General features: G+C 42.8%; 1 protein-coding gene and 1 long non-coding RNA gene across 8 annotated transcripts in view; both read right to left on the reverse strand.

The window, feature by feature from the left end:
• The window catches only part of ABCC9 (ATP binding cassette subfamily C member 9), a 101,069-nt gene extending 99,623 nt beyond the window's left edge, over positions 1-1,446 (reverse strand). For all 7 annotated transcript variants that reach the window (XM_040968394.1, XM_040968405.1, XM_040968398.1 and 4 more), the window contains exon 1: positions 1,305-1,446. In XM_040968394.1, coding sequence (XP_040824328.1) covers positions 1,305-1,446 — 142 coding nt within the window. The remainder of the gene's footprint in view (positions 1-1,304) is intronic.
• A 1-nt stretch (position 1,447) lies between these two features.
• LOC121148366 lies at positions 1,448-11,066 on the reverse strand. The gene is made up of 4 exons (XR_005882550.1): positions 11,025-11,066; positions 10,387-10,479; positions 2,705-2,764; positions 1,448-1,466 (listed from the first exon to the last, which is right to left on the reverse strand). It is a non-coding gene; the product is annotated as an uncharacterized LOC121148366 (long non-coding RNA).
• Positions 11,067-11,536: the final 470 nt, after the last annotated feature.

Here is an 11,536-nt window from a genome sequence, read left to right on the forward strand (position 1 = left end):
GTCCCAGGGCTTTGGGCCATTCTCAGCTGCTTTCCCAGGCCATAAGCAGGAAGCTGGAAGGGAAGTGGGACAGCCAGTACACAAACCAGTGACTATATGGGGTCCTAGTGTGTTCAAGACAAGCTTTTAGCCATTCTAATGTTGGTCAAGTAGTACCAAAATAAAAGCCTTAGAAATAAAATGGATAGTGTTTCTGCAAACGGTCACCCTGGTCCTTATCTTCAGTGTCTACACATTTGTTTAACATAAATTATTATATACCAAGCATTATGTCAGCCTCTGCAGATACCCTACGAAACCCTTTGATCTCTGTCAGACTAATGGTAAACATATGGCAGTGTCCTTGCTCCCTAATTTGTTAAATGGATAAATAAAAGCAGACAAATTATTCTCAATCCTTTTGGCAAACAGGTTGTTAAATTATACTAGTCGTCTTCTTTTTATAGGCAAAATCACGCACAGGAATATTAAACAACAAATAATTCAAAATAGTTGTTCCCTCTTAGAAACATGAATGTGGACACAGTAATGGAATTGGGAAATTACACAAAGAAAGGGTCACTTTTATTCTGTTACAATCTTTCAGATGCATAGAGGCTTCAATATGTTTATTAACCTCTATAATTTAACTTATCAAAAAATTCTAGAATTCTCAGACATTTACATGTTATTTCTTGCAAGAGATTTTTATACATTTGCCCCAGATAGACTGTAAAAGAGCAGGGATGATTATATGATGAGCTCCTTTTTTAGGTTTGCACATAGATTCTATCAAACTCATAGCCTCGTGCTCCTGTACCTACATCCTACTACTTCAAGTCCCCAACCATGTCACTCTTGCTGCATTCTTCCATTCCAGCTCGGAAATTTATTTCCCTATGAGATTAAGAATCAAACTAATTTGTCCCTATCCCTACAAATGAGCTAACCAGGTGACACTGCCACTCCTCTTGACCTTGACACATCCGTTGCATTGCACTAGTCCCTGAAAACAAACGCTCCATTTATCCAAACTCTACACCCTCTAATGAGCACAAAAACTCAATGAACGCTTTAGATCTATTTTACAGAACTGTTTCATTCCCTCTTAAAACAAACAAAACCATTGAGGGCCATTTCTAAGAAGGCAGGTATGTGAGCCCTATTTGTGAAAGATCAGATGCCAAAAAACATGCCATCGGAAAACGAATACTTGTTTGCTGTTTTCTTACACATTAGCTTTCTTATTGGAGGAGCCGCACTGTTCTGCAATTCCATCACTAACAAGGTGCACAAGGATTAGGTCATAAAACACAACACCTTACCAATAAACAATATTGGAAAAGTGATGAACAACAGGAAGACATGTGGGACCAAGTTGAGAGCATCCACAAAGCAGGGGTTTTGTAAGACACCATCGTAGATATCATACGAAGAAATGTTATTTCCACAAAATGAAAGGCTCATTTCTTCTTATATGGCTTATTCTAGAACAGAGAGAAAACAGAAAAACAAGAGATCATCATGTTATTAAAACCTCTCTCATAGTACCTTCAATAGGGAGCTATGGCATGAAATCAATAACGGTGAAGATTGTCATGAAAAAACAAAAAAATTGCCCAAGCAACTTGGTTTCCATTTTTAAGGAAATTTTTTTTAAGAAAATTATTTTTTAAGGAAATTATTTCAATTGGGAAAATATATGTAAACTATTATCTCCCTAAAATGGTATTTTGCATGAAAGTCCGACTTAAATGACATCAAAGAACAAAAACAGAGACATACAAGATAAAGATGACATAAAACCAATGGCTGAAAAAGCAATGACAGTAAGCAATAACAACATTTTCCTGTGTTCCCTTGCTGAGAAACCAATACCAAGTAGTTTTAGATGAACAGTTAACTGAAATGTTCCATTAATTGCAAAAAAGAGTAATAACACATTAACCAAGACGATTTTTCTTCCTCTGAAGAAGGCTGTCTCAAACATAACTGAAGAGAAGTTAAGGAAACTATCAAGGTCTCACAAAAATCTTTTTAAATGACGTCACTTGAGTGTTGAAAGACACTGTCTTTGCACTGGGCGTCTGTATTATGTTAGAATAGAAGCAGAGATTAGAGGGGAAACAACAGACAAGATTACACCTCGCTTTGTAAATCAGACTTGGGACCCCAGTTTGAGTGGAATGCAGACTCCAGTGGTGAGGTGAGCACAGGGTTATAAGGTTTGACTTACACTGGGAATGGATCCCTCTCATGGCTATACAGAAACATACGGTGGAGCAGTAAGGTCTATGCACCAAGTACTATCAGAAATGCCAGCAAGAGCTTTAGCCTTCAGCAAACCACAATAGTGCCTACTATTTATGTGGCACCTACTAAATGCTTAGCATACTATATACATTATCTTTTGTCCTCAGAAAATCCACAGAAGTAGTGGTATTATCTGCATTTCGAAGCAGAGAATGCAGGGACTCAGAGCAAGTCAGTAATTTGCAAACCAATAGAGAAGGGGGCAGCCATGCACAGGTGTCTCACAAACCGAACCACTGTATCCCACCAGGCGACTTCCAAGATGCTTTTTAAAGAAATATCTATTCTATTCAAATGACCGGTTAAATTCTAACCTCAATAGACTTTGCTTTTATTCCATAGTTATGTTCACCTTGAATTCAGAGTTAGCTTATTTAAAAGGTGGCAAAAATTTGATCAACTCACATAGTACCTTCTGTCTTTTTCTTTTCATTGATAATTAATTAAGCAATGGACACGAGCAAAATTTTTCCTAGGAAACAAACAAAAAAGGAGTATTAGAAACCATTGACTACACCTGGTTAAGTTATTGCAGAATGAAATTTCAAGCAAAGGTGTTACAGACCTATGGTCTGTAACCTATGGTCTGAAATGCTGAAGTGATTATCAGCAATCCACTCTAGGCATCACTTCTGGCAAATCCTTTTTAGCTAAGTTATCTTATCTCTGGTTGAAATATTATCATTTTCAAAAATAAAAGTTACATTTTTCCAAAAACTCAAAATTATATTCTGGGTATATCCTTTCTCAACCATTCTAAAGATTCTAAGTTAGGTGAAGTCATTTAAAATAACTTGCGATTTTAGAATTACAGTCCAGTGGGAGTCTCCGAGTTGTGTGTAAGATGTATTTCTTCAAAAACCGAGTAAATCAAGCACCAACTTGAGGTGTGTGCTTGCTCACATCCCACACTGGGGCACTGGAACGTGAGTCCTGACTTGGGCTCTTGACCTGCAGCTTAGTCCAGACCCTGGAAATCAGGGTGGTAGCTAAGGTAACTGGGTTCATGCAAGCCACACCAGGCACTTGGAGTGCCCGACTCCTGACTTTGGCCAACGCCTGGACATTGCAGCCATCTGGAAAGTGAACTAGTGGGTAAGAACTTCATGTATTTGTCTATTTCTCTCCCTAATTAATAAAAGCATAGATACAGTTAGTAACAGAATGTTAAGTACTTCCTTATTTATGAAAAATAAAAGGCAACTTTGAGCTCACTCATTCATAAAAAAGAATTTTACTATTGTTTAATTAACACACCCCCACAGTCTCTTTTAAAGGGATCCAATGCAATATATCAACTTTAAACAGGGTAAACCAATCAAACCAGATAACTGGCCTTTCCATTTCTTCATCTGTGTTTACAGCTCTCCAGTTCCTTTCCTCCTTAAGCCTGAACAACTGGAAGACTCAGAATCTCTGATTGGGAATTATATAAACTACTACTGTAATTGGATGATTTCTGTCACATGACCTTCTTCAGCCCAGCCCCTTATGGAGTTTTCCAGGTTCAACTGAGCACTGAGACAGGTTCCAGACCCTAGGAGGGTCCTCTTGTTGACCCCTCTCAGTGTAACCCCACTGAGAAAGGCTCCAGAGTAGCTGACAGAAGCAGAAAACAGAACTGAATAAATATCAAAGATAGAAAGTGAAACTCGGATTACAGCGATGGTCTGTAGAACAGGAAGGAGAAAATGAAAACCTTCCTTGGTGGTCTGAGCTGTGGCCTCATGACAAGCACACCATCAGGACCTGTTTCCTTACAGGTGCATTCCACAAGGCTCCACACGCCCTAGGACTTAGAAACTTCAGATATGGTTCATGAGTGTGGTAATTGCCCAGGCAGACTGGTTCCTCTGTAAGAAATCATCACGGGCTGATTTAATTCTAAAAAGACAGTAATGTCTGAAGGGAAAGGCAGGTGCACCATTTTGCCAGTTCTTCTCTTTGAGTTAAGTGAAACCTGCCCCTGGTTCTGTTTATTCGGCTGAAAGCATCGTTTCTGATGGAAAAGTAGTCCCAGAGAACTTGGCGAGTTTCCACACCTGAATCCACTCAACATAGTTCATACACACACACACACACACACACACACACACACACACACACACACACACACACACACACACACAACACTCACATTCTTCAGTTGTTGAGCGACTCGCTCCGTTAGGCTATGGCTGAGAGACATCACATTTCACACAAAATCAGACTTTGAAGTTACTCAGCCTCTGGTTGGCTTTAAGAAAAAAAAAAAAAGCGATGTCTAGCTAGCTGGTTAGCCAGGACAAACGCCAGTAGGAAATTCGCTAGCAAATATGCCCACTGACTTCTGATTTAGAGCCTGAATCGAATCCATCCATCGTCTCTTCGCGGGTTATAAAACTCTACGCATACCGAACGAAAGAACTGTGTTAAGTACTCAACAGATGAGCAACCTTAAGACACAGAGACACTGCGAGGGGACTTCCCGTTGAAGCCCCTCACTGACCAACCAAAGCAAAAACTGAATAAATACCTGGGGCAACACCTCGAAGACGCCTCGGACCCCTACGATGCACTTGCGCTGCTCTCCACACACAGAACTCCTGCCCTGGCTCAAACTGTCAATTTCAAAGCAGGACGCAGGACGCCTACCAAAGCCAAGAGTCGCACAAGTTCAGCAGACAGAAACCCACTTCGTGGACACCACAAAAAAAAAAAAAAGTCACACGGGGGGCGGGGGGAGTCATCGCAACACCTCTGTGCGTGTCCAGTGGTCTTAGAGCAAGAGCCAGCTGTGAAAGCTTTTTTTTTTTTTTTTTTTTTTTTTTTTAATGGAAACCTGATTCCACCCCCCTGTCTCCTCTCGGCCCTGGTGCTTACACCCTAGAAATAGCACCGGAGAAGGAGCCGCTAGGACAGCCTGCCAGCGCCCCCAGCTCACCGAAGCCTAAAACCCACAGTTTACAGCTGCCCTTCAAACCTTTTTAGTGATATTTATGTAAAAGACGCGGACTCACGCACTTGGATGACAGCGTTTTCCTCTGCTAGCTGCCAGAGCGTGCAGGGCGCGGGAGCAGATTATTTTTAGGGTGGTGGGAGATCAGCTGCTGCCTCCTATCGAGTTTCCAAATTGCACAAACTGCTCTCTGGGCTGGGGCGGACACCAGGACTCCTGAGGCAGGAAACCAGGCTGGAGCCCTGCGTGCTCCCGCGCCTAGGACCCGGGACCCTCCTGGTTTCCTGCACCAGAGTCTCCAATGTGCAACAAACCCAAAGAACTGCAGGGACACCCCCCCGCACTGGCTGAGGCCCTGAGAGCTGCAGGGCACAAAGTCAGTGGTCCGCAAACATCAAAACACACGAGGATTCTTTCTCTTCCCCCTCTCCCAAGTTCTATAAGCACCCCTGTATTGGCCACAGAAGGAATCCGACTTGGGGGTTCGCTGCTGTCCCCCAGGGCTGGCCGAGAATTGGAGAGCAGAGCGGCAGGGCAGCTCTTGCCAGAAAACTCAGAAAACTCTCCCGTCACTTCTGGCCAGCGGGGCCGCGCCACCCTCGCCCCAGCTCCCCCAAAGCAGCTCCTCCCTCCCAGGGGCAGCACAGGCAGAACCCCTTTCTCGCAACACCCCCATGCCCCCACTCTGCCGGACAGCCCTTTACTCTCAGGATGAGGCACAGCCGCCCGAGTTATGTTTCCCACAGCTCTCTTTTCTCCAGGGCCAGGTCCCAGGCACAGTGAAATGAACTCTTTGGTCAGTCCTAGCCAGCGGGGGGCGGGAGCGTTGGCAGCCCAGGCAGGTTGGGATGCAGGCACTGCCCCGAGCTCGTGCACATGCAGGACCCCCAACCCTCCAAGGACAGGCCCTCCCGGCTGTGATGACCCCCACGCCCAGGCGGCTTCCCGGCCTTCCGAGACCCCGTCTCGGGCAGAGCCCCAGGGAATTTCCCGGCGGGCGCCTCGTTCTGGGAAGATCTCTGGGTTCCCGGGTAAATGCCTGGCCGCTGCCCGCGCCTGGGGGTTGGAACCCACGACCGCTAGGGACCCCAAGGTCACGGATGGGCAGAGGGGGTCTCCCAGACTTGGAGACCCTGCGGCCTTTGGACCTCAGCAACTGCGCGCAGGCGCAAGAGGGAGGACAGAGCCCCTGCAATGAGTGGATTTCAAACCGGGTCTGGAAATCTGGGGAGACTCCAGGGAACAAAGCTTCCTGAGGCTTCAGAGTGGGGGGGCGGGGAGAGCCGGAAATCGGCGATGAGACCGTTCTAAAATATAGATGGATTGTGACTACACAAAATCAAGATTTAAGAACGGCAGTTACTTAGGTCACCAATTTTTTTTTTTTAAGGATGCTTATTGTACAAAATTTGCAAAATGTGAAGAATCATCAGGGGGCCAAACGAGGCTCCTCCAAGCACAAAACCACTCCTGTGCTGTAACAAACATGGATTAAGCGCATACCTTACTGACATTATTCCTGCTCCATAGCTAATGACTTTGGCTAGGTTGCTTAACGAGAGTATGCCTCAGTTTCCTTAATCCCTTCAATGAAACATCCTATGCTGGATGTGGGTGAAGAATCCTGCGCAGCAGGCGGAGGGTCCCTGTCCCTTCTTTTTTTTTTTAAAGATTTATTTTTATTATTTTTTCATTGGAAAGGCGGATATACAGAGAGGAGAGACAGAGAGGAAGATCTTCCATCCGATGATTCGCTCCCCAAGTGAGCGCAACGGGCCGATACTATGCCGATCCGAAGCCAGGAGCCTCTTCCGGGTCTCCCACGTGGGTGCAGGTTCCCAAAGGTTTGGGCCGTCCTCGACTGCTTTCCCAGGCCACAGGCAGGGAGCTGGAAGGGAAGCGGGGCTGCCGGGATTAGAACTGGCGCCCATATGGGATCCCGGGCGTGCTAGGCGAGGACTTAACCACTTGCGCCACCGCTCCGGGCCCCCTGTCCCTTCTATAAATGCTTCAAGTCTGTTAGATTTATCCTATTTTCCCCAAGTACATCTTAATATTGCTGGCCTCAACATGGCTTACCACCACATCGCATCCATTAACACTCCTAATGGTATTTTAGGAGCTTTACAGAAACCATCTAAATGGCTGCATCATTTTACAAATTCAGAGTCTGCATACTATTCTGCTGTGTGGCTCAATCATTATTTAAAATCAATTTTCCTATTGTTACACAAGTAATTGTCAAATTTTGATCCGATGATGAACACTGCTGTCTTTATTTTTCTCCACAGCAGGAAATTTGAAAAGTAGTTACATGCTCAGAAGTGGTCGATATTTGTAAGGCTGTAGCTAAACAAAATGTTTGTGATGACTCCCTAACTATATGAGATGACCTATTACACTTAAAACAGCATTGGGTGCTATTTTGTCATTTGTACTTTGACAATATTGAATTCTGTCATTAACATTTAACATACCCTCAGGGCTTGTTAATTTCTCTATTTCCTCTATGTGAATTTTTAATGTTTGTTCATGTAACCATGCTTTATCTTTTCTTAAGGTATTTGTTGTCATTTGATTCTGGAATTTATTTTGGTATTTATCATGGCTGTGATTAAGTTAATATTTTATTCATGTCCTGGTGTGAAATAATATCACTATCCCATAAATATATTGATTTGAGTATATGTGCTGCAGAAGCGAGCACACTATCCCATAAATATATTGATTTTATACCAACATCTTCTCTGGCTTGCCTATTCAGTTACAGTAAACTTTTTTTCAAGGCTTTTATTCTATTAAAATAGGCTGATTTGGTAAGTATATCTTTAAATTTTATGTTTTAATACTAATACTGTCAATCCTTTTCATTCATTACCAAGTTCTCTTAGCTACTCTTGTTAGGGAAGTTTTTGGAGTTTCATGAAATCCAAGAAATGACTAGCAAAGAAATGTCATATTTCCATATTTTCTTTCAACTCAGAAACATAGTATCCTTTTTGAGTTTTGTTTTTAGTTCAATGTTAAATTTTATGTCTGTACAATTTTTGTAAAGATCACACAAATTTCTGATTTCTGTTTATTCTGCCTCTCTTCTCTGACACATTGAACTTCTATCCAGCCACTTCATGGACCTTCCCAGTAACCTCAGTGCAGTGTTACCATGCTATATTCACTTTCCAGAATAGCGGTTCACTTCTTTCCCCCTTAAAGATAAAACTCATTTTGTCTATTATCACTGCTAAACTCCAAACCACTGTTGGGATAACGTGTTCCTGTCAGAAACATAAACAATATATTTTAAAGTCAATATTTTAAGTATAACTTTCATAAAATGAAAAAAAAAAACACAAGCCTGCTTGATGGCTCAATTGGCTAGTTGTCCTCACAAGTGCCAGGAGCCATGAGGGTGCCAATTTGTGTCCCAGCTGTCTAGTTCCCCACTAGCTCCCTGCTTGTCGCCTAGGAAAGCAGTAGGGGATGGCCCAAAGGCTTGGTACCCTGTATCTACAAGGAAAACCTGGAAGAGGCTCCTAGAACCTGGCTTTGGATCCGCTCAGCTCTGGCCATTGTGGCCATTTGGGGAGTGAACTAGTGGACACAAGACCTTTGTCTCTCCTTCTCCCTGTCAATCTTGCTAATAAAAATAACTCCATAAAAAATGAAAATGAAAAGCACAAATGTTAAAAAGTTTTCCAAAATGATATTTTACATTCCTTCTATGAAACTTTGACAGTTTCAGTTATCCCATTGTATTGCCAATATTTAGCACTGTGTGTTATTTCTAAAATTTCAGATCTACTAGATATGAGTCAGTTCTTAAACATGCTTAGAATTTGCAACTTCTCTGTGACCAATGATTCTGGGCATGTATTTTCACAGGTTTATTAGTAATTAGTAGACCATTCTGCAAGCCAGCACTCTAATCGACTCACGTGACTTAAGTGATGCTGTGTCACATGACTGTAATGTTACATAGCAAAACTATTTGGCAGGTGATAATTATTAATTAGTTGACTTTAAAATTAGTTGACTAGTTGACTTTAAAAAAAGAAATGACATCAGCGAGATAGGGAAGTAGAAGAAAAAAGCATTTTACTCCTAAAAAAACACAAAACAGCCACTTGTAAAAATATAAAAATACAAATAGTTACTTTATCCAGTAGAAGAAATCTCAGAAATCCAGTAAGAACGGGTAGCAGCATCATAATGGAATACAAACAGGAACCACAGTACATCCCCCATAAAAAGGCAAAAGGACAGGAGGAGAATAACCGTGCAGAGCAGCCGTTCAGGAGTTGGGACAGTGATATTTACAGATGGCTAGCCATGAAAGAGGGTGGAAGCTATATGAATCAGCTACCCAGCTGGTGCCATTCACTCCACGGTGGCTTACTCTAAGACTCCCAGGAGGCCAGGCTGCATAGAACCCCAACACCACCCACAGCAGAGAGCCAGGAGCGTTTGTGGGCACTGACTAGAACAGACTGTGCCAGAGGATGCCAGCAGCTTTGGTCATGGAAACAGCCTATGTCCCTGGCTGCTGCACTGGAGAACACTGAGGCACACACCCTCAGGGAAAGCGGTTTTGCGTTGATCAAAGACTTGGGCTGCATTTGTTTTACAGAAATTGAGAGCAATCCTCAAATCCACATGCAAGTAAAACACATTCTCCTGCCCCACAGCCAAAGTCATCTTTAGAAAGAAGATCACTGCTAGAGACATCACATTTCCTGATTTTGAGGCATACTGCAGAACTACTATAAGAAACAGACTATGACTCTGGCGAAAAGGTGGACATGGTTCAATGGAACAGAACCCAGAAACAACTCCAAATGTACCTGACTGAGAAGAGTGTGACATCACACATGGGCAAAGGATAGTCTCTTGAACAAATGGGTTAGTAACATGGTGCCCATGTGCAAAAGAGTACCAGTCACACCTACACAAAAACTCGTGGTACACAGAAATCTAAGTGTCAGACATGAAACTATAAAACCTAAATAAAGCAAAAGAAAACCTTAACATTGATCGTGACAACGATTCCTTTAACATGAAAATCACAGGTAACAAAACCAAACAAGTGAGACTATACCAAACTCAAAGTCTTCCCCAGAGAACAGTAAAATAGGCCACAAAATGAAAACACAGCTTACGGAAGCAGTCAACGTGTCCACGTAGAAAGGGAGCCCTCAAGTACCGTCAGTGGGGAAAGATGAGTTCAGCCATGAAAAAAGTGTGGCGCATCCCTGAAAATGAAAATAAACAGAGCCACCATATGATCCAGCCATCCCTTCTGTGAGTACAGATCTAACCGGAACCAGATCAGTACAACACTATGCCATCCTATTTATAATTACCCAGCTGTGGACACCACTTCAATTTCTGCTGACAGACAAATGGATCATGAAAACGTGGCATACATATAATATTACATTTTAATCATCCATTGATTATATGTATACACAATGGGATATTATCCAAATATAAATTATTTAAATTTATCCCATGTTATTTTGTGATTGAATGCTACTGTAAATGGTATTTTTAAATAGCATTTTCTACCTGTTCACTAAAAGTATACAGAAATGTCTGTATCCTGTGACATTGCTGATTTATAAATTCTCGTCTTGTAGATTATGACATGTTGAATATTTTCACCTATAATTAAGGATGGCCTGACTTCTTGCTTCTCTATCTGTATCCTACTGATCTTTTCTTACCTTATCTCACATGTGAGCATGTCCATGATGGTGTCAAGTATAAAGAGTAAAAGAGAACATCATTGACTCACGTTCAGTTTGTAAAAGCATTCAGTCCTCACTATGAAGAAATGTGCAGGGTATGGGCTCCGCACAACGACTCAATTGGCTCATCCTCCTTGCTTGCAAGCGCCAGGATTTCATATGGGTGCTGGTTCATGTCTCGGCTGCTCCACTTCCTTTATCTTCTGCCTCACAGGGCTGGCATTCGTACAAGTGCCAGTTAGTGTTCAGACTGATATGACCAAGAACTGCATTTCTTTAATTAAAAAAGGACACACCTGGAGGCCCAGTGTAATAGCTTAGTGGCTAAATCCTCATCTTGCATGCGGTGAGATCCCATACAGGCACCAGTTTGTGTCCAGATGCTCCACTTCCCATCCAGCTCCCTGCTTGAGGCTTGGAAAAGCAGTGGAGAAAGACCCAAAGCCTTGGGACCCTGCACCCGTGTGGGAGACCCGGAAGAAGCTGCTGGATTCGGATTGACTCAGTTCGGACCGTTGCAGTCATTTGGGGAGTGAATCAGCAGATGGAAGATCTTTTT

This window comes from Ochotona curzoniae, unplaced genomic scaffold (genome assembly GCF_017591425.1).
Source record: "Ochotona curzoniae isolate NIBS_2020 unplaced genomic scaffold, NIBS_Ocur_1.0 contig_1482, whole genome shotgun sequence".
NCBI lineage: Eukaryota > Metazoa > Chordata > Mammalia > Lagomorpha > Ochotonidae > Ochotona > Ochotona curzoniae.